The 23,807-nt window shown below is 41.4% G+C and overlaps 3 protein-coding genes across 4 annotated transcripts; 2 read left to right on the top strand and 1 right to left on the bottom strand.

The window, feature by feature from the left end:
• Positions 1-685: 685 nt before the first annotated feature.
• LOC5511190 lies at positions 686-23,653 on the top strand. Of its 2 annotated transcripts, XM_048728100.1 has the most exons (9): positions 686-697; positions 2,255-3,822; positions 7,011-8,207; positions 15,861-16,032; positions 16,872-17,133; positions 19,684-19,908; positions 20,409-20,663; positions 21,354-21,539; positions 22,124-23,653. In XM_048728100.1, the coding sequence occupies exons 3-9, from the start codon at positions 7,346-7,348 to the stop codon at positions 22,580-22,582; spliced, it is 2,421 nt and encodes an 806-aa protein (XP_048584057.1). In that variant the 5' UTR covers positions 686-697; positions 2,255-3,822; positions 7,011-7,345; the 3' UTR covers positions 22,583-23,653. The 2 variants fall into 2 exon arrangements, with proteins under 2 accessions (XP_048584057.1, XP_048584058.1); XM_048728101.1 differs by lacking the exon at positions 686-697 and having other exon boundaries at positions 2,244-3,822.
• On the bottom strand, positions 760-2,217 carry LOC5511189. Its single transcript, XM_001631578.3, has one exon. It carries the CDS (start codon positions 1,780-1,782, stop codon positions 1,069-1,071), a length of 714 nt encoding a protein of 237 aa, XP_001631628.1. The 5' UTR covers positions 1,783-2,217; the 3' UTR covers positions 760-1,068.
• LOC125563171 lies at positions 12,343-15,847 on the top strand. Its single transcript, XM_048728105.1, has one exon. It carries the CDS (start codon positions 12,979-12,981, stop codon positions 13,846-13,848), a length of 870 nt encoding a protein of 289 aa, XP_048584062.1. The 5' UTR covers positions 12,343-12,978; the 3' UTR covers positions 13,849-15,847.
• Positions 23,654-23,807: the final 154 nt, after the last annotated feature.

Below are 23,807 nucleotides of genomic sequence, written 5' to 3'. Positions count from 1 at the left end.
ACGGGTTACCAATATTTGCTACTATAACTTTCTTGTATAGCACTTTTTTTTAGGTATGTGGCTCCGCTAAAAATATTCACTATAGCAAAAACTTTTTTGCCCTCCCCCCTTTTCTCTGTAATTTTCTAGACGCCCTTCTTGTTCCACCACCCCACTCTTCTCGCTAAAAAAAAATGAACGGTCCATTATTATTTAGTTGATTGACTAACAGTGTATAATTTTTACAAGATTAGACTTCAAGTCCTCTATGGTGATCTTAGAAAGAACTTTTTACCTGATCCCTATTTTTATGAGATAAACAGCACAACTTTCCTTTAGCTTTCACTCAGAGTTACCATGTTCGAAGGTTCACCATGCGGGCTAGCTAGAAATAACATATAATAATATTAATTTGGAGCAGGGGCTCATAAGTATGAGCCCCTGTTTGGAGTCAATTTTATTCTATACCTAAAATTTTAGATTTCAGTTGAAATACCTCCAATATCCAAGGAAGGGTCAGATACATTATGCTCGAAAGTTTGACCATATGCTTTCGAGCGTCACCCTGAAATATTATAATTTATAATATATATATATATATATATATATATATATTTACATTATGTTCAAAATTATGCTCATGTCGTACCATTATGGTCAAGTGATGCTTCTAAATAGACATTTCCCAAATTTTACAGATTTAATTTTACACGGGGAGGTGGATTGAGGGTGGATTCTTAAAACTTCAGATGAGCGTCAAGGACATCACGGACCACACGGTGAGTTTCATGGAATTTAATAATAAGTTCTTATAAATTTTGAGGTAAATAAACCCCGTATATCATAAGCCCTAACTCTAGTACATTGCAGTCCTCTAATATTATGCTTGGGTTACCTGTGATAAGATTCGCCACGGCAGAAGCCTGACTTAAAATGATATTTAAGGTTGTTATGAATACAATAAGATTCTGCATCACACAAACAAAATTTTGTTGCCACCTTAGCCTTGACATGTTCTTAAATATTGGCGAAAATATTAGGCCGGGCATTCTTTAAAAGAAAGGGTTCTTACGAAACAAAAAGAGTATTTCAATATTTAAAATATGGCAACGAAAGCAACGCGTATGTGCAGCCAAGTAACACTACAAACACCGCCATCATCACCGCTAGCTCTCTCTTCATTCGCCGTACGTGCCAATGGTTCTTAATTGTACTTGGTACGCCTGTGGAATTCACGTTTTCTCGAGGGTATGGAATAGCGGGCACTTCAGCACCCAGGAAGGCGCATAACGACTCCCACCCGTCCTTGGGGTTGAACACAAGAAGTTGCTTGGCTGGGATGGTTGCCATGACCTCATTATTGTGCTTCGTGTAGTCAAGCTCATTCTTGACGTACTTTTTAACGTTATACCCAAGGCGCCAGAGTTTTCTACCACTTGGTGTTAAAAATAGGCCTAAAATCATCAAGAGATTGCTGGTTGCAGATGAAACAATGCTTTCAGTCTTTAGAAAACTTTTGCGCCAGGATTCCTCATCATCTCGAACTGACAAAATAACCTTGGCATCAGGAAAAGCTTTGAAGATCTCTTTGTAAAATATACATGCCGGTAAATCTGTTGTGGCATCGACATTTTCGTACATTTCTTCAAAGTTTGGCATCGGTCCTTTGAAAGCAGCAATATATTCATCACAGTGGAATTGTAATTGCTCATGGTGGTCATGCACATTAAAACCAAGACGCCTCAAAGCACTCGCTAAAGACTTGGTGCCTGTTTTAGGCAGTCCAGCTCCTATGATCTTCATTGTAGAAAAGGTTTTGAGGGGCCTGTCAGTCGCTGTCTCTACGAGTCGTGTAATCTAGTGAGACTGTTATGGAGGAATTGTTAATCTATGCAAAAGTCGTTTCCGACACGTCAGATATTCACTTATTTGCTATACGTGGATCTCTTCATTGTTTGATTAAGCATGCGTAGTTACTGTTTAGCAAAACAGGTTTTATATTTGCCAGGCTAAAATAACAGTTTAACTATTACTTTTATCCTTAATCTTACCGCTGTTACATTACTTAATTTTGCATATTACTATAGTCAAACTATTCCTTTTATACTGCTCTTGCTATTTCTATCGAGGGAATTTATTCTAAGTCATTTATTATTTCATCGTTGATTTTCTTCCCAAAGTCAATACCCGATCTTCTTTTCTTACATCATCTTTAAACCAGTTTGACCAGTTTATTAAGGTTGTTATGAATCCTAGAGCTAGTAACTAGCTCTAGGATTGTACTGTAACTGTTGCGAGGACACTACACGGCAGTGCTCTAGGTTGGTTTAGTCAGGACTCTCTAAAGTTGGCTTCGTCGCCCTTCCAGGAAAGAGAGTTCCTTCACTACCTTCCGAAAGTACTTGCCTTTGTACAGCCAATCTCCCGCTAGCCAGTGGTAGCTCTACCATTTGTAAACACTCAAGCGGTGCAATAAAGAACAAAGAAGACGGTCAACCCTTTCTCAGCGTGTACGATCCCCGGCTACCCCCAATACCATTAAAGAACCACCCAAAACCTCGTAACACTGGCGGAGAACCCACTGGGTAAGCTGTTGGACACAGGAAGTCTTCTTTTAAGGAATCGACAAAAGACAAATCAACCGGACACGTCATCAGTTCAACTAACAAGAGAAAAAAAAAAAGAAAAGAAACAAGAAGAACTTTGGGAAGCTATCAAAAGGAATAGCAAGAATGGAAAAACAAAAAACAGATAAGTGAAGAGAGACCTCGAAAAGAGCAAGAACAACAGCGAAAAAAAACCCTCAAGCTTTACCATAAAGTAGCAAGAAGAACTTTGTGTATGGCAAATTGATCACAGATTAACTCGTAGGAATATAGATAAGTATAGTATCACTACTGATCACAGTGTCGATCGTTTTTTTTTTATGGGTTACAGTTTTGTCTTATATCAGTTTCCTTTCCTTTTCCATATCGTTTTGAATTAAATATCTTTATTTCTCCGGCTTAGCAAATATTATAGCTTATTTAGCTTGTCGTTCGCCATTTGAACAAGAAAAGGAGTTTGAAGTATAATTCTATCTTTACAAGTTGTTTCAGAAGTATTTCAAATGCATTCAAGATAATTTTCAAAGAGCCAAAGAGCCAAGTTTACATTTATGTATATTTTTCAAGAAGCAGATACGAATATCTATGATGACAATCACGTTATTGATGGAAGAAGAAAATTACGAATTTATATATGCTCATTGTGGCAAAACGTTAAGTCGAATTACGATTATATTGTCTAAAGATTGGATCGGATGACTCATATTTTTATTTAATTTCAACTCGAGGACGAGTTTTCTCAAAGGAAGGACGAGTGTTATGAAGGAATTGTTAATCTATGCAAAAGTCGTTTCCGACACGTCAGATATTTTTTCAGTTTATTAATGAGATTAGTATAGATTGAGCAGCATAGTAACTAGCTCTAGGATTGTGCTGTAACTGTTGCGAGGACACTACACGGCAGTGCTCTAGGTTGGTTTAGTCAGGACTCTCTAAAGTTGGCTTCGTCGCCCTTCCAGGAAAGAGAGTTCCTTCAATACCTTCCGAAAGTACTTGCCTTCGTACAGCCAATCTCCCGCTAGCCAGTGGTAGCTCTACCATTTGTAAACACTCAAGCGGTGCAATAAAGAACAAAGAAGACGGTCAACCCTTGCTCAGCGTGTACGATCCCCGGCTACCCCCAATACCATTAAAGAACCACCCAAAACCTCGTAACAAGACTTAGTAGGATTAACCACGACTTGTTGTGTGCTTTCGAGCAGTCGAGGGAGGTACATCTACATCAGTCACGACACAGGTACCCCAAGCTTACTGTGTGTATGAATAAATAATATTGGTTCACGTTACGTTGTGTGAGTCATGGTTTACAATGGATTGAAATATGCCGTTCACTTTACTACGAAATAAAATCGTAAAACTTAAAAAAAAATATTCTGACCTGACAGTGGAGTCTTAGATATGGTCTGGGTGAAATTTCAAGCCATTTGGACCGGCATTTCGAGAGTTACGTTGTTCTGTTTCCCCTTGTACATAATGTTGTCACGCATTCTCTGCGACAAGCTTCCACATGACGCCTGGCAAAACACTAAGACTTTTCTTCCCCAAAGACGAAAAATGCGACTCTAACTGCTCGAATTTGAACGTCATTATTAGATTGGCAGAGGCAAATATTCTAAACTATTATTAGCTGTTGCAGTATAAACGCTGTAACAGTACGCTTCACGGATTAGACCTCATGTGGGTTCCGGAGTGACTTGCAAAATGTCACGTTCAATTTACTTTTGCACTTTGAGAATCTACCAAAATCAGGCACAGTTGAAGTAAATAATCTTAGTAGAAGAGAAATGGAAAAAATGTGTAAGGGGTGTGAATAAAACGTAGATCAGGACGCGGACAGACGGACGCAGACTGGCAGACACGGACTATCTTTTAGAAATATTTTCTATAATTTCATTTAGAATATTTTCAATATAATGTCAATAGATAAATAAATATATAATAATAAATCAATTTGATTTTTGTTGTTGTTGAGCTGACGAAAGATAGTCTAAGCAGGTCAAGCGTGTCCCCCTAGAGCCGATTATTGAGTTTATTATTCAAAAGTTCACCTGATTATTTGCCGAGAAGTTTTCATTCTTATAACAAGTATATGAATTTTCGAATGTACTTATTTCTCTTTTGGTTTGTCGGGTGCTGTTTGAAAACTCGACAAATAGGTTAAAATTTGAACCACTGCTTCTTAGCCGAGCCGAGAAATTATAAAAGGTTGGTGCGAATTGAAAACCTGAAAACGGGGGTAAATAACTATTTATTGAGTGTATACATCTAAGCGCTTCAATGGTACCATGCTTCACATGCGGGCTAGTCGCGAAGCCAATAGACGACAACCTTGCCAATCAACTGTATATTGTAAAAAAAAAAAAGAATTGTTCCTTACCCACCCCCCATCCCACCCCCCATTACTTTTTTTGGGTCCGTCCCTTATGTGGTAGCTACAATAAAAAATATATAACAAGAATCAATATAACTATATAACAAGAATCTATATAACAAGTATCAATATAACTATATAACAAGAATCAATATAACTATATAACAAGAATCAATATAACTATATAACAAGAATCAATATAACTATATAACAAGAATCAATATAACTATATAACAAGAATCAATATAACTATATAACAAGAATCAATATAACTATATAACAAGAATCAAATATAACTATATAACAAGAATCAATATAACTATATAACAAGAATCAATATAACTATATAACAAGAATCAATATAACTATATAACAAGAATCAATATAACTATATAACAAGAATCAATATAACTATATAACAAGAATCAATATAACTATATAACAAGAATCAATATAACTGTATAACAAGAATCAATATAACTATATAACAAGAATCAATATAACTGTATAACAAGAATCAATATAACTATATAACAAGAATCAATATAACTATATAACAAGAATCAATATAACTGTATAACAAGAATCAATATAACTATATAACAAGAATCAATATAACTATATAACAAGAATCAATATAACTGTATAACAAGAATCAATATAACTATATAACAAGAATCAATATAACTGTATAACAAGAATCAATATAACTATATAACAAGAATCAATATAACTATATAACAAGAATCAATATAACTATATAACAAGAATCAATATAACTGTATAACAAGAATCAATATAACTATATAACAAGAATCAATATAACTATATAACAAGAATCAGTATAACTATATAACAAGAATCAATATAACTATATAACAAGAATCAATATAACTATATAACAAGAATCAATATAACTATATAACAAGAATCAATATAACTATATAACAAGATCAATATAACTATATAACAAGATCAATATAACTATATAACAAGAATCAATATAACTATATAACAAGAATCAATATAACTGTATAACAAGAATCAACGGTTTGCCCGCGCTGTCAAACTATGGAAAACGAAGAACACTTTCTTGTTAAATGTCAATCTACAAAGAACTTAGAAATACTCTTTCCCAACAACTAAATAGACATTGCCCAAATTTTACAGATTTAATAGCCCCCCCAAAACACCACAGCATTGTAGCTAAATACATTTATGACTGCTTTTTAATTAGACAATCATACTTATAAATATTAGAGAGTTAGAGGAGAATGGCCTAGGTACATCTTTGTTCACGGCACTCTAATAAATCTGCACAAAATTCGTTAAAATGCTGGTGCTCCACGCGGGAGGCGGGAGAAAGTCTTGAGACTCCCTCCTAAATGCGGGAGAATTGACAGGTTGTGTCGACAGGACTTTCCAAAGTTCAGTAAGGGTTCAGTACAAAGCAGGGATAAAAATAATTTTACTACTTCAATGCTGAATCGTGAGCCATGTGGCCAAGTGGTTAGGTCACTGGACCGGTGTGTGAGGTCAAGGGTTCGAAACGTAATATTTTTTTTTCTTTTAAATGTTTTATTTTAATTTTTATTAGTCTTATACCGTTTTTCAGCAGTTTTTTACTAAGATAATGCTAAAAAAATAACCTATAAATACTATGATATAAGCATTTCACAGTTGCCGTAAATAAGGGTTGCAGTGGTTTCATTCTCGAGACATACAATCCCTCGAAAAAAAAACCTGAATAATAGTTTGGAATCTCGTTGTATCGCCCCGATAATCTATACGTTAATCATCGCCGTCTGCATTGGATAAATGCAGCCAGACCTATCTCGATAATCGTTTTCCTTTTACTGCCGCCTTTCTACGGCCGCCACGACAACATAAATACTTTCCCGTACATCAAAAGTGTTGACATTATGTACACGGGTGTGTGTTGATAACATGCGCCAATTTAAAACTATCGAGAATGCGCAGGGAAATATGTAAGGGCACTCTAAACACGACAATGCATTTTTAGTGCTTGATTTTATATTCTGGTATATTTTTAGCGTGTGTTTATGGAAGCAAGAAACAACGCAGTCACGCGTAAAGAGTGATTGTGTTATCTTCACTTGACAGGCGTCAATCATCAATTGTGTCGGGCTTGAGTAAACACACTCCACGGTTTGCCACTGAAGCTCAAATTTCCGATTCATTTACTTCTGCTAGCGGTCAAGCCGAAGCATTGATCTCTCTCGTCAACTGTGATTTAAAACAGGGGAATCAAACTGAACTATTCATCCAAGGTGGATTCTAGCCCGTTAGTATTTTATGCAAACTTCACTACCAAGTATTATTGAATTTCCTCGAAGTTTTATTTGAGGAAGAGACCAGGCGATAAACCATGGTAGTTGGCGAAAAGCAACGCAACTCCGACGAGGCCAATGTTATGATAGAGCAGCCAGGGACTTCTATAAACTCGTCTTCGCTGACTCGCGAAAGACTTATTGCCATATGCGCAATTTTGCTAGGGATTATTTTTCTAATTGTAGGAATCGTACTAATTGCCGTATCGTCCAAAGCCAAAAGCTGCCCTGATTCTGATAAAACAAGCGTATTTCCACAGGACAGAGATAGTACATGCGAACCGAGTCAGGAGGCAAGCAGAGTAGGCCTTTTAGATTTTTTTGACAAAGTAAAGAACGCTTACTACGAATACCACCCTCATAACGCTCCGTATCATCCAGATATTAGCGGCCTTCAGGACTATGGGCTTGCATATGTTCAACAAAGCTTCTCTGCATACGATTCAAGGCCCATGGTGATAAAACAACGCACCGACAAGGCACTTCTACTGCTAGAAGAAATAAACAATGTGCAAGTGGACGAAGACAGATTGAAACCCCGCGAGAGAAAAGCCCTACAACAAATCAAGCATTATTTAAAGCACGTCTTCGGTCAACCGTATGATGTGAATTTTTACGCGGGAGACTGGATGCTCGGGCCTAATTTATTTTGTTGGCAACCGATTTGTTACCTGGGGTACGATGTGTACAACGCATTATATTACTTTAAACCTTTCAACCTTAGCGATGTTGAGGTTATTGAGATGAAGCTTAAAAGTCATGAAGATGCTGTAAAAAGTTACGTTAACAACATGAAAATGGGCGTTCGTAAAGGCATGGTGAGAAGCGCAGAAGAATGTAGAGCCGGTCTAGATGCAATAAAGCGCAAATTCCTCAACACATCGCGATACAACGAAACAGGTAAGGACATTAGATGTGTATTCCAATTTAATATTTTAATACCTTGGTGGGGAAACAACAACTTAGAATGCTGAAATCACAAACACATGCAAAGAGTGCATTTCGGATTATGAAAACTCTAGGCTCGGTATTAGAGGTTATCAGCGCGCGTTGGCTTAAAAGCTAGGTCTCCGGTCGATTTATCCCGGCCATTATCAATGTAACAAGAAACCAGTGTTTTGCCAATTATAAAATGAATTTATTGTCTATTACATCCTTGCACAGCAACGCAAACTTGTTATGTAAGTTTTGATTGCTTGATCAAGCTGTCAAACGTTACTCTCTTGTTCAAACATTTATTTTGGTGTTTTGCATGATAATTGTCTGTTATGTAATCGGCTTGATCCTATGCCAAATGTAACTAAGAATAGCTTTGTCGTTTAAAACTCCCAGGTGGTCTTATTTACCAGTGGTTATTAGTAATCAAGAAATTTCGCACCTTTAATCGAAGCTTTCTGAGCTAAGCGACCCGATAAAGTGTTGCCTTATGTGTGAAGTACGCATCTAGTATGACCTCTATCACATTTTTACCCCCCCCCCCCCCCCCTTTCCCTAGACTGCCAGATCTCTTGCTGGTTCTTTGATGTGATTTGTTGTTCTTTTACTTTGATGTCAAGCTTTTGTGTTGAACATTGAAAGGGGCTACCGAGAAAAAAAAAACTAAAAAAAAAACTGCAGAAACGCTGAAATGTTATCAGATACTGATTTAATTTAGAGAAATCTAAGGCGATGATAAGTAAGTATCGTACTTTGGGCTACAATCCAGAATAATGTGGAGAACTCTAAGGCGACGATAAGAAAGCATAGTGCTTTGGGCTACAATCCAAAATAGGAACCCCGTTTATTAAAGCCAAATAAAGGGCCGATCATTTAGTACTTTTTAATATAATTTTGTTTGTTTGCTTGTTGTTGTTTTTAGGGGGGAGGGGTCGGACCCTAACTCGAGCGACTTTGAACTCCCTTAGATCGTTTTTTTTTCTACTCTGATTACTCCAACACTCACATTTCTAAAATCTAAAAACGACGACAAACGGCTTAAATAGTAACCGAGTACCTAAAAAAATGGAAAAAATTTGAGACCGCAAAACTAACATTATCTGACTATCGCCATTTTATGGTTGTCCTTATCATACTCTTTCTTCTCTATCGTGAACATACATTTATACGAGTAACAAACAAAACACTGAAATTAAAGATGACAAACAGAATGCGCACATCCTCCGCAGACCTCCGCGACGCCCTGGGTCCCCGAGGATGATCGACCATTTCTTTGTTATTTTATCTTCGTGCTTCAGGCGTGTACCCAACAATATATTTGAGACAGTTTAAAGAACCTCAGCCATACACTTCTTTGTTGTCCTCAAACAATATTGGACGACAAATTATTTAAAGAAATCTCGAAATAACCGTCTAAAAACCAGGTTTTTGGTTTCGTTTAACCAAGCTCAATCGGAAATTATACGATAGCTTTCCCAAATCAGCCGATGGAAATGGATGCTTTCTCACACTTGTTATTTTGCTAGGATGACAAAATGGCGGCAATTTGAGACAGTTGTTTTGTGCCACCGTCGAGAAAAAGAAGAGGGTGGCTCTATAAAACTATTCTTTGTTCAAGTTTATCAGTCTATTGTTACCAAATACGCACATCGCTGAGTTGATAACCCCATCGCCTAGTAAGATACCAATCTCCAAAAACCACCAGTCTCACGTCCACAAAAGGAAACTTGAGTACTCTCAGAGTGAATATCAAGACGCATTGATGTACAAGAGAGGCGACTTTGTTAAAAGCAGACACGATGACTCAAATGGCCTAGACCTTGGCATGGTAAATGGCCGTAATTAACTTCGGGGAAAAAATAGCTTTGCAAAATACTAGTGCAAGACAGCATGCATTTCCATGAGCTGATTTGGAAATGTTGAATAACGTATAAAACTTTTTAGTATATAAAACTCGGGGACCTCGCAAGAACAAGCGATTTGATTGGTTGAGAAACGCGGGATAAAATGCATTATACACCTCCTAGGAGGTGGATATTTTCCTGCGCCCCGAAATCAAGCAAATTATGGCGCAACGAGATACCCATTTAGTGAGCGTCCTTTTGGAAGTTGTGTAGATAATCATTATTTTTGTCTCAAAAATAGTCTTGGTTTGGAGGAAAATGATTTCGGGGCGCAGAAAAATATCCACCTCCTAGGAGGTGTATATTGCATTTTATGATCCCGCGTTTCTCAACCAATCAAATCGCTTGTTCTTGCGAGGTCCCAGAGTCCATTTAGAGTGCGTTACACGTCTGGCTCTTTGAGTTTTCTATTGTTCCAATTGTTTGTAAGCCAATCAGCGTCCAGTTCTAACTGAAATAAAAATTACCTTTTTCCTGCACTATATTAACTGAAAACTGAACTGCTCTCAACCAATCAGAATCGGGTAATTTTGCTATGTGCATTATAAATCATTTTTCAAAGAATGTAAAAGGAAAATTCTGTCGCTTTTCATCATTAGCATTATCATCTTCTGTCTTGTAGCGTGTTTTTGTTATCGCGACGCTGTCAAGGGCTATCGTATCGCTCAAGAGTATGTGTAAAGATAAGACCGGTCGTATCATGAGTGAGCGTTTATTTCACTGTGTGTCTGTGTAAAAAAGCCTGTTGACCAATTACCATGCGAGCAGGGCTTTCCTCTTGTTTGTTTTCTATTTTTTCACTTATCCGTGTCGCGTTTCCGTTCTTTCGCGTGTTCGTTCGTTTGCGTCCCCAGAACACAAACAATCTGTTACCAGTGACGCGACACGGATGAGTGAACTGATAGAAGCAAACTAGAGGAAAGCTCTGCTAGCAGGGTAATAAACAATACCCTTTTGTGGCAAATTTTGCTGAAAAACCTAACCCCTGTGAGCCACCTGGCCACGGTATTCTAAACAACCCTTATATCGCTTGATATACAAGAAGAATCATGGGACTTGTCGACCCCTTACATGGCTAAAAAAACATTAGCAAACTAGATACGCAAGCGTTTGGTACTTAAAGTCGCATTGTCTCCAGTTTACTTCCGAAGGTCCGACGTAACCCTCAACCGTTAAAAGACAAAAGAATCTATTAGAATCCGAGATATTTAACAGTCCATCCGCTCTAAATTATCGATCACATCCTCGAAGAAACTTCCAATAGACACACTGCTTTAAATATTTTGAAATATTTTTCGCGTTTCCGTTAAAAATCACCGGAGATTGTTACGTAATCGACCGGAAGTAAACTGGTGACAATGCGGCTTTAAAATGGCGGGCGATGCTATAATGAAAAAGGATCGACATTTTGGCGAGGGGCTGCGCACACCCTTCGCGCAACGAACTGTGTTCGTGTTTGAGGTCTAACTCCCATTACCAATTCTTCTCGTTTTAATCCCTGGTTTTTGCCCGTTTATCGGCCGCGCGTGGAAATCATGGAGAATCTTATTCTTGTAGGTCGGGTTACAACTAAATACCTTTAATCTATATCTCGGCACGGTTTTCTTATCACATCATATCTGCTTATCCTTTTTCCCTTTTTTGGTGAGGCCCTTTTCTATAAAACTCATACACTTCACATTGTGTTGTAACACTAAATGAAAACAAGAACGAAGGGATGATTGACTACAGACCTTCAAGGCAACTGGTAGTGTTAGCCGGCTCTTATTCGGGGTTATTCGGAAATGTTTTGTTTTCGGATTTTGGGAATTCTGTGGCGCGCGCGAGGCGAGGTGCGCTGGGGCGAGAGTGGATATGTTAGTGTAGCCATATTGATGTGTGTGTGGTCTCGTTTTATTTTATCTTTGATTTTTGAACTTGAACCACCGGTAGACTTTGAGTGTCTAATTAATTTTGAGTGAATGGTATTATCTTGTAGCAGAACGAGTACAAGATACCGGATTGCGGGAACTTATAGAAGAGGTTAGGTTATCAGAGTTGTGATTTTAATTAGTTACCCTCGTTTAAATTTAAAGAAGCAGGCGTTGCCACCGGGTTAACGACTACTCTCCCCACCTCCCTAAAATCCTGGCTACCAGCATATCAACCCCCCCCCCCCCCCCCCCTTCTAAATGAAACCGCATTGTCACCAGTTTACTTCCGGAGGTCCGTCGGAAACCTCAACCGTCAAAAGACAAAAGAATCTATTAGAATCCGCGCTATAAAACGGGCCATCCGCTCTAAATTATCAGTCAAACCCTCGAAGAAACTTTCAAAAGAAACACTGCTTTTAAAATTGTGAAATACTTTCCGCAGTTTCCGTTAAAAATCATCGGAGATTGTTACGTAATCGACCGGAAGTAAACTGGTGACAATGCGGCTTTAAATTATGGCTACCCCCTCCGTTTTGCAAAGAAACCTTACTAACCGACCCCTCTCCCTAACATTGTGAACGAAATCCTGCTCCCCCTTCCTTGCAAATTAAATTTTGGCTCCCCCTCCCCTTTGCAAGAAAACTCTGGCAAACCTCTCTCCACCTTCCACCCCCCTCCCCTTTTGCAAATGCTGCCTTCGCTACCCAGGAGCAACGGGATCAAAGGGTAAGTGTAACAACACTAACACAAATGAGAGAGGGCATCCAGGGTCGTAGTTTTAATTAAACAAAAACAACGCCGTCTTTCAACGGTACAACTTGTAACAAATCAGAGATGATAGTGATCAGTCCAGAATCATCGCCATAAAAGTTCCACTTCGCTTGTTTGCGTCTGCACCCGCCTCGTAAATCATCCGTCATGGAAAATAAAGGGAACGTCTCGCGAAGATATGTAATAATCGCTGGTGCTGTGTTGATTGTGGCTTTGGTTGTACTTATAGTCGGCATTGTTCTTATTGTCAAAAGTTCTAATGCCAATAATTGCACTGAGAAGGGAAAAGTTATTGAGTCTCCGTTCTGTGAGCTTTCAGAGGAAGGTAAACGAATCGGACTGGAGGAGTTCATAAAACGCGTGCAAAAAACCTACTATAACTTACATCCATTCAATGTTATTTTCGACCCCGACGTGAATCTTAATCGTCTACGGGTGGAATATTCCGCTTTCGACATAACTCCTCGTCTTATCAAACAGCGAACCGACGCCTCGTGGGAGCTCCTAGATGAGCTCAACAACAAATCGATACGCTCTGAGGAATTGAAACCCAGAGAACGCAAAGCAATCCAGCAGTTAAAACACTACCTTAAGCACGTGTTTGGTACAGTGTACGACTCGAATTTCTACTCAGGGGAATGGATGCTGGGCCCTGACTTGTTCTGCTATAGGCACATTTGCTATCTGGGGTACAGTTTGTACGGCGTGCTGATGAACCTGAAGCCCAAGAGTCTGGAAGATATGGAGATTATCTTGCAAAAGTTGAAGACTCACGAGGCGGCAGTTGAACATTACATAGAGAACATGAAGATGGGAGTACGGAAGGGAATGGTTCGTTCTGTTGGGCAGTGTGAGGCAGGGATAAACTCCATTAAACGCCGTTATCTGAAAATATCCAAGTACAATGAATCAGGTAACGAAACGACCGCTTCTTATTTAGGCCTAGAAATTGAGTGCAGTCATAGATATCACATGGAAAAAGAAATGTTTAGAATTGACCGATATTTTGGTGGTTGAAATGGGTGCTCAAGTGGAGGTAGAACTAGAAATCGACTGCTACTAATGAAAGGTGAGGTAATCCAAGGGATAACCATGCGCGTCAACAGCGGGTGCGCAGGGTGCGCGCGTACCCCCCCCCCCCCCCCCCCCCTTGGCGGCCAAACCAAAAACTGGATCATTTTTCAAATACCAGGCTTTTTCCATAAGATACCAATGATCCCCCCCGTTATCCAATCCTGGGTACACGTCTGATCTTCATGTGTTGTAAGGCAAGAAAAGGTAAGCCTAACGCATATGTGATTGCGTAAGAGTATAGTGTAGTATGCCGTGTAAAGTAAGGCGAGATTTGACTCAATGGAGCGGCGTTAACAATCTTCCAGTACGAGTAATGTAGGCCTGTGAATGAAAACGACTGGGGGAGGGGAAGGGGGGCGGGGAATATTTGATAATCCTAACCCTAATCCCTTACCCTAACTCCACTCGTGCGGTCTAGATATGCTCCTCTTGAAGCAGGCCTTGAAATTCACTGCTACTTGTAGTATTATTATTAGTCTTATTGGGAACCGTGTGTTAGGTAAGAGATCCCTGGGTTTTTTTTTTAAGTTTACTCAGAAGCTTTTTTCAGTTTAGTAATGTCCACTCGGCGAGCTTCACCAAAGTTAATATAGCACTAATCTTTGTTTATTTCCCATTCGTGACAGTGCAAAAGAGGTATCTTGATAAGCAATGTCGCGAAGGCCCAAGATGACCCCCAAGATAAGCGCATTCTAACCAATATTCCGTTAATAATGTATAGAACCGGTAGTAACATACATACAAGTGGTTTTCCGGTCAGACATTATCTCGGCCATTTTGAGAAGAGCAAACTTTATTTCTTTTTTTTTTTATCGATGACTAGAATAACGGCATTTAATTAATAAAGAGACACAACAGCAGTCCGTCCGTAATTAAGAGTTAGCGATGGTCCGAAACTTATTTTCACATACGTCTACGTCCTCCATACAAAAGACTCGAAGATGACGTCGTCATAACCTACGGCATCTCGGCCAATCAGAGCGTACTCTTATAACTTCTCGGCCAATCAGAGCGTTCTCTTATAACTTCTCGGCCAATCAGAGCGTACTCTTATAACTTCTCGGCCAATCAGAGCGTACTCTTATAACTTCTCGGCCAATCAGAGCGTACTCTTATAACTTCTCGGCCAATCAGAGCGTTCTCTTATAACTTCTCGGCCAATCAGAGCGTACTCTTATAACTTCTCGGCCAATCAGAGCGTACTCTTATAACTTCTCGGCCAATCAGAGCGTACTCTTATAACTTCTCGGCCAATCAGAGCGTACTCTTATAACTTCTCGGCCAATCAGAGCGTACTCTTATAACTTCTCGGCCAATCAGAGCGTACTCTTATAACTTCTCGGCCAATCAGAGCGTCTTCTTATAACTTCTCGGCCAATCAGAGCGTACTCTTATAACTTCTCGGCCCCCTTTTGCACCCCTTGATCTTTTGTACCAATCACATGAGAAACACGAAACTCCTCTTGATTTGATTGTCGTATTTTTAATGACTCTAATTTGATACCTTCATGCTTATCATGTGTTCATGTGACGGTTGAGGATCTACCACAGAGCGATTTCAAAGTGAACGTTGGGTCAAGCTTCTCATAGATTTAGTTAAGTGCGCAATAAACGATTTGCAAAGCTAATTTCTTATATGTCCTTGTTCTCTCGTTTGTGCATTTTACTTGAATGATTCATCAAGACAATTTCTTACATTTCACTGTTCTCTCGTTTGTGCGTTTTACTGGAATGGTTCACCAAGCCAATTTCTTATAATTCACTGTTCCCTCTTCTAGGCGTTTCATTTGAATGGTTCATTAAGCCAATTTCTTATAATTCACTGTTCTTCCCTCTTGGCGTTTTACTTGAATGGTTCATCGAGCCAATTTCTTTGTCACTGTTCTCTCTTTTAGGCGTTTTACTTGAATAGTTCATCAAGCCAATTTCTTATATTTGACTGTTCTTTCCTCTAGGCGTTTTACTCGAATGGTTCGCCAAGCCTGTCGTCTCGCCGTCCTACTATTCCAACATCACTAAACGCATGAATGAAGAGTGGAAACGCGCGCACATGGGCATGAACGTCAGCGAGTCGGTGAAGCAGTATTTTGTAGACTACATCGGTAAACCGATAGTCAGCCTACTCAGGTAATAAGTGGATGGGGTAGGGTGAGATGGGCGTGGAGGTGAGGGGATGGGCAGGTTCAGGAAGGGAGGGTTAGGGGGGTTGAGTGAAATGGGTGGGTTTAGGAGGGAGGAGGTGAAAGGATCCAGGTGGAAGGAGAGTGAGTGGAATGTGCGGGTCAAGGAGTAAGCTGAATGAGTGAGTGGAATGGGTGAGTTCAAGGTGAGCAAAGGCCCTGTCACACGTACGCTTTTTCTCTTGCGACCTCTCGCAAAAAGATAATTGCAAGTCGCACGCGCATTTTTTTTTTTTTTGCGTGGGATGCCCCTTTTGCAACTTGTTTTGCATTTCTCAAAGTCGCACGAAAAGTAGAACGCTGTTCTACTTTCTGAAACAAATTGCTTCAAGTCGCAGGAAAAACTTCACGTATGACAGGGTGCATGCGACCTACAACACTTTTGCGAGAAAAGTTTTTAGCCGAAAAGTCTAGGTGTGGAATGTGTGGGTGTGGGTGGAGGATTGGGAGTGGAATGGGCTGTTTAAGAGGAAAGGAGTGGTGAAGAGGATAGGGAAATTCAAGATGAGTAAGAGAAGTGGAATGGGGGGAGTTGTAGTGGGATTGATGAGTCGAGTGCGAAGGAGGGGGTAGAGTGGAATGGGTGGAATTAGTGGAAAGAATGGGTGACTCCCACTTTTTTTTTTACTCTTTAACTACTGGGGATCGTCCCTGAGTTAAAAATAATAACGAAATGAATACTGAATCGTATTGCAAAAAGGTAGCATCCGCTTAAAGTGATGGCATGTCCCCTTACCCAACCCCTTCCCCTGTGCATATTATCCTCACGTGACCTGTACTCACCAGGTACCTAGAACACGAACACTTGCGCCACTGTGTACCGAGCTCCGTGGCAAGTGGCCTCGGCCGTCTTCCCGTGAAGTATGTGTACACGGATGGCGTGGCAAACCTATCACACCCCACTGACCCCACCCTACCCATCACGGGGGGGAAGCTGGACGGGAAGAAGGCCTATGAGATGATCATGACATACTTCACCACGAATGATATGACGCCAAACGAAGTACACAATCTGGGCCTACAGATGCTGGAAAAACTCTACCCCATGGTGAGGATGATGGTGATGATGACGGTGATGATGATGGTGAGGATGATGGTGATGATGATGGTGATGGTGAGGATGATGGTGATGATGACGGTGAGGATGATGATGGTGAGGCTGATGGTGATGATGGTGATGGTGGTGAGGATGATGGTGATGATGACGGTGATGGTGGTGGTGATGATGATGATGGTGATGATGACGGTGATGGTGATGATGACGGTGATGGTGATGATGGTGGTGGTGGTGGTGATGATGGTGGTGAGGATGATGGTGATGATGATGGTGATGATGACGGTGATGATGGTGAGGCTGATGGTGATGATGATGGTGATGGTGGTGAGGATAATGGTGATGATGACGGTGAGGATGATGATGGTGAGGATGATGGTGATGATGGTGATGGTGGTGAGGATGATGGTGATGATGACGGTGATGGTGGTGGTGATGATGATGATGGTGATGATGACGGTGATGGTGATGATGACGGTGATGGTGATGATGATGGTGGTGGTGGTGATGATGGTGGTGAGGATGATGGTGATGATGATGGTGATGATGACGGTGATGATGGTGAGGCTGATGGTGATGATGATGGTGATGGTGGTGAGGATGATGGTGATGATGACGGTGATGGTGGTGAGGATGATGGTGATGATGACGGTGATGGTGGTGGTGATGATGATGATGGTGATGATGACGGTGATGGTGATGATGACGGTGATGGTGACGATGATGGTGGTGATGATGATGATGATGGTGATGATGACGGTGATGGTGATGATGACGGTGATGGTGATGATGATGGTGGTGGTGGTGATGATGGTGGTGAGGATGATGGTGATGATGATGGTGAGGATGATGGTGATGATGACGGTGATGGTGATGATGACGGTGATGGTGATGATGATGGTGATGGTGATGGTGATGGTGGTGAGGATGATGGTGATGGTGAGGATGATGGTGATGATGACGGTGATGATGATGGTGAGGATGATGGTGATGATGATGGTGATGGTGAGGATGATGGTGATGATGACGGTGAGGATGATGATGGTGAGGCTGATGGTGATGATGGTGAGGATGATGGTGATGATGACGGTGATGGTGGTGGTGATGATGATGATGGTGATGATGACGGTGATGGTGATGATGACGGTGATGATGATGATGGTGGTGGTGGTGGTGATGATGGTGGTGAGGATGATGGTGATGATGATGGTGATGATGACGGTGATGATGGTGAGGCTGATGGTGATGATGATGGTGATGGTGGTGAGGATAATGGTGATGATGACGGTGAGGATGATGATGGTGAGGATGATGGTGATGATGGTGATGGTGGTGAGGATGATGGTGATGATGACGGTGATGGTGGTGGTGATGATGATGATGGTGATGATGACGGTGATGGTGATGATGACGGTGATGGTGATGATGGTGGTGGTGGTGGTGATGATGGTGGTGAGGATGATGGTGATGATGATGGTGATGATGACGGTGATGATGGTGAGGCTGATGGTGATGATGATGGTGATGGTGGTGAGGATGATGGTGATGATGACGGTGATGGTGGTGAGGATGATGGTGATGATGACGGTGATGGTGGTGGTGATGATGATGATGGTGATGATGACGGTGATGGTGATGATGACGGTGATGGTGACGATGATGGTGGTGATGATGATGATGATGATGGTGATGATGACGGTGATGGTGATGATGACGGTGATGGTGATGATGATGGTGGTGGTGGTGATGATGGTGGTGAGGATGATGGTGATGATGATGGTGAGGATGATGGTGATGATGACGGTGATGGTGATGATGACGGTGATGGTGATGATGATGGTGATGGTGATGGTGATGGTGGTGAGGATGATGGTGATGGTGAGGATGACGGTGATGATGACGGTGATGGTGATGGTGATGGTGGTGGTGATGGTATTGGTGATGGTGATGGTGAGGATGATGGTGATGGTGAGGATGATGGTGATGGTGAGGATGATGGTGACGGTGATGATGACGGTGATGATGACGGTGATGGTGATGGTGGTGGTGATGGTATTGGTGATGGTGATGGTGAGGATGATGGTGATGGTGGTGAGGATGATGGTGATGGTGAGGATGACGGTGATGATGATGGTGGTGGTGATGGTATTGGTCATGGTGACGGTGATGATGACGGTGATGGTGATGGTGACGGTGACGGTGACGGTGACGGTGATGAATATGGTGAGGATAATGGGGTTGAGGATGGTAGTGGTGATTGTGATGGTGGTGATGGATGGCGATGGCGGTGGCGGTGGCGGTGGCGAATGGCGATGGTGATGGTTGTAGTGATGGTGATAGTGATGATGGTGATGGTGAAGGTAGTAGTAGTGGTGATGTTGTTGTTGGTATTGGTGCAAAATCGTTGCCTTAAATTACCAACTTAAGTTAGACAAGGAGGGGGGGAGGGCTAGAAACACCGGCAATGAGAATGTTACGTGTTAGACAAGGAGGGGGGGGGGGGGGGTAAAAACACCGTTCGGTACTGAGAATGTTACGTTTCAGGCGGTTGCAGTCGCGCTCGAGGTTACCGGAGAATCCGATAACGCCACAGCAGTCGCGAAATTCCGGGAGATCCTCAACTCTACAGAAAGCTACTTCAACGACCCCATACCAGCTAACGAAAGCGACGCGAATGCTCACCGTTTGTGCAGTGATATCAAAGGCGCACAAAAGTACTGTCCGGTCCGTTGGGATGCCATTCAGCAGTGGTTTAGGGAGGCGAGAAAGGTAAGAGATCATACCGATAGCGCAGCACAGCTCGAAAGTATGTTAATATTTCGCGCGCGCGAAACACCCGCGACTTTGTACGTGTATAATTTGCGTGTATTTTGCACGTTTTGTGCGTGTAGTACACGCGGGTTATTCAGCGAGAGATGGGTATAACACATTCCTTAAAAAGTGCTGAATTTTAAAACAACCCAACGCCGCAAAATTTATTATTTGTTTAACGCATTTATTTCGGCATTCTGCTGAAAGCAAGATTGCGTTCTAATCTTTCGCTTAAAAGTAAAAAAACAAACATCTTTATTCCTGTAAACATAGCAAAATGTTACATCATACGAAAATGAGCTCTTATATACACAAGGTTAATTTTAGTCCATTGCATTCACGAAAAGGCATGAAGTACGCGCCTCGTCCAAGTTCCACGCGGTCAGTACAAAACAATATAGCGATCAAGTCACGAGGCATTGCCATGTGGTTCGTTATAATGAGGTTTTATTCACCAGGTAATGAGCATGCTGGACCCCAAGACTGTCGAAATGTTCTACTTTACCGGTCCCAAGCACACAACGCCCAATTGTCCCATTGACATGTCGCCCGACCTCAACCCCTCGAGTGGAGCACAGAGCTACGATTCCAGCGGGAAATCCTGCCTGAACAGCGCCAAATATAACATTCCTTTCTTCCTTGGGAGAATGGGGCCGAAGTTCAGCGAATGGAGCGTCAATGCGCATGAGTCGCGCCCAGGCCACCATCTCCAGGTTAGTACGACATGTGGTTTTCCTATGGTTCTTCACTGATTAGTTCTAGAATCCCTCCCCTAAAAAAAAGGAAACGCACCTCGGTTTTCAAACGCTATGAAGGCACTAAAAATATTTTATTTCTTAGAGATAGCCAAATACAATGTTATATTACAATACCTTAACCCTTGTCTCGTTTGGGAATAGCGCGTAGTCGCAATCAAGCGTCTAAACCAATCGATTTTATGTTTTCACTATCGATTCATAAACCATTTGACTGCACACGGCAATCAAAGGAAACTGGTCATGGTGATATGATTGACTATGCACTATACCCAGACGAGAAATGGATTTGAATTCTCGGCGGTCGCGCAAAAACGAATTTGGATATAATTGTTTGCAAAATAAAATATAAAGGGAAGGGGGGGTTGGGAAAATAGATTACACCAAGTGCAAGTGTGTTTCTAGTGGTAACATCGGGAATAAATTGATAGAAAGCGATAACAACTCGCCGTGTGCTGGATCCACGTCAACAGGTGGGCCAAGCGGGCCCCGGCCCCCCTATTTTCAGACATTTGGCCTGAAAATAACAAGAAATATAAGGAAAAAATCTACGGAAGTATAATGAATCCCCCCCCCCTCCCTTCCCTATTGGAACTTCTGAATTCGCACTTCTCGGTTGTCCATCAAGTATTCGATCCACGTCAACAGGTCCAGGGGAAGATTGAGCATTTTCAGGATACCTGTGGCGGTAGCATTGGCTGGCTGAATAGCGAGACATATTATACCGCGTTCACGGAGGGCTGGGGACTATACGCGGAGAATCCGCTGATCGCAGAAGACACGGACACCTACAAGGACAACCCCATGCAGCGGTTTGGTATGCTGAAATGGCAGGTGAGTGATAACCTCTGCATCACGGGCAGTAAACCAGTAAACCTTAGTAAAGTGACCATGGTATGCTGAAATGGCAGGTGAGTGACAACCTTTGTATCACGGGCAGTAAACCTTACTAAAGTGACCATGGTATGATAAAAGTTAGTGAAAACCTCGATATCACTGGCGGTTAACCTTAGTAAAATGACCATGTAAATCTAGTACTCTTAGTATGCTAAATTGGCAGGCGATTGAAAACCTCTGTATCACGGGCGGTTTACCTTAAAATGACCATGCAAATCTAATTTTCTTGGTATGCTAATTTGCTTGTGAGTGACAGCCTCAATAATACGGGCAGTTAACCTTATTAAAGTGACCATGCAAATCTAGTACTCTTGGTATGCGGTTATCTTACGTTACAATCTAGAGCGCGCGCATGCTCGTGTGTCCTCTAATAAAACATGGATCCTTGACCAATCAGAGCGCGCGATTTACAAGTGTCGTTGTATGAACCTTAATAGAATGGGCATGGAAATCTAGTACCCTTGGTTGTCACTGAAAATTGGTTGTCACTCAGAAATCAATTAGTCTTATTTTTTGTCTAGTTGTGGCGCGCAATTCGACTGATCGTAGACACAGGTCTGCATTACAAGGGATTCTCACGAGCCGAAGCCCTCAAGTACTTCGACGAGAAGGCCTGGGACGGGACAGACCTGGCGGAGAAAGAAGTCACGCGCTACCAGAGCGACCCTGGGCAGGCCACCGCTTACATGATCGGTCAGCTGGACATCAAGAAATCACGCCAATACGCCATAGAGCAACTCGGGGATGCCTTCGACCTGAAGGATTTCCACTATCAGGTCCTTAAGCAGGGATCGTCCCCACTGGCGTACTTATCGGATCATATCAAGCGGTATGTGGCATGTAGGAAGGACCCGAAGAAGGTAGGATGCGATGCTGTGTTATTGCCGCCGAAGAAATCGTCTTCAAGTCAAGAGGAAAATGTTGTAAAGAAGCGTTTGCCTTTCCCGATTGCGCGTCCACACAAGCGGCATTACATCTAAGTGACGAAGCGGTGTGAGCATTGAAAGGGGCAAATTATACAAATTAGGATACTTATAAGCATAGACTATGCAACAGACAGACAGACAGACAGACAGACAGACAGACAGACAGACAGACAGACAGACAGACAGACAGACAGACAGACAGACAGACAGACAGACAGACAAACAGACGCGGGGATAGACAGGAACAGACGGACGGACGGACAATAAAAGAAATGATAGACGGGTGGAGAGAAAGGTGTAAGTTTTTAAAAGCGCAGTTCGACTATGGTAAAAGGGAAGTTTTAGAAAAATTTCACCGTCACCTTTGCGTTCTTGTTTTTTTATTAGAGTATATAATTTGATTTATTTGATAGTAAATGATATAAATGAATGTAAATACAGCATAGATCTAGTTTTTATTGAATTATGTGTTATGCAATTGCTTGCTATATTCGAGCTTTATATATAAGTATTTATGCCAAGTCATAGAAAACTCAGACAGCTATCGCTGTATTTTCAGCGTCATACTATCAAACTTTTTTCTATATCATGGTATATGTATGCCTTTTGTGGCAATTAAACTTGCGTTATACTGTTCTTTTGATTGGTATTCAAGCATATGATTTCCCCTTGAAAAATTTTATCTAAAGGCTGGTTCTCACGACGACAGAGACGGAAGCGTGAGAGTCTTATGTCGCGTGAGAAGTGGCTCGACGTAAGCGCGAGGTTTTACGCATGCTCAATTCGTAATCTAGTGCCCATACTTCCTCGACGAGTTTGATAATTTATGCTTATGTTTCGCTTATGCTTACGTCGATCCGGTTTTCACGCGCCTTTCTTCCAAAAATAAGCATTTTCCTCTGCGAGCAAAATGGGCGGGGTTTCACTTTATTCACTACTTCAGAGAGATAATCAAAGCCCTGAAACCATTGCTCTATATTAGCTATCATATAATAGCACATGTATTCGAAAACTCGTACATAATAGATGTTAGTGTTGATGTTAGGAAATGTATTAAATATTAAAGCGCAAATATTGTGGTTGTATGAAGAGATAAGATTTTTGCAATAAAAAGTCAAGATCTTACTCGATGACGAGTGAGAGAATACCTGTACAGTGCCCGCCCCTCGCGTGTAAAGCCCTCCCTTCCCCTCCCCTTCCGAATTTTTGTTTCTATTGTAACCAGTCCACCTATCGGCCTTCGCGTGCGCCACAGGATTCCCAGTATTTGAAAACAAAA

Source organism: Nematostella vectensis, chromosome 5, assembly GCF_932526225.1.
Source record: "Nematostella vectensis chromosome 5, jaNemVect1.1, whole genome shotgun sequence".
NCBI classification, from domain to species: domain Eukaryota; kingdom Metazoa; phylum Cnidaria; class Anthozoa; order Actiniaria; family Edwardsiidae; genus Nematostella; species Nematostella vectensis.
The sequence above is the reverse complement of the archived record's forward strand: the minus strand, read 5'-3'. Positions and strand labels throughout refer to the sequence as shown.

Bases quoted from the DNA above. Each gene is read 5' to 3' on its own strand.
- LOC125563171 (XM_048728105.1), top strand. From the start codon at position 12,979: ATGGAAAATAAAGGGAACGTCTCGCGAAGATATGTAATAATCGCTGGT.
- LOC5511190 (XM_048728100.1), top strand. From the start codon at position 7,346: ATGGTAGTTGGCGAAAAGCAACGCAACTCCGACGAGGCCAATGTTATG. The intron at 8,208-15,860 runs GTAAGGACATTA...TCTTTCCTCTAG, and splicing joins ATCGCGATACAACGAAACAG to GCGTTTTACTCGAATGGTTC. The intron at 17,134-19,683 runs GTGAGGATGATG...GTTACGTTTCAG, and splicing joins TGGAAAAACTCTACCCCATG to GCGGTTGCAGTCGCGCTCGA.
- LOC5511189 (XM_001631578.3), bottom strand. From the start codon at position 1,782: ATGAAGATCATAGGAGCTGGACTGCCTAAAACAGGCACCAAGTCTTTA.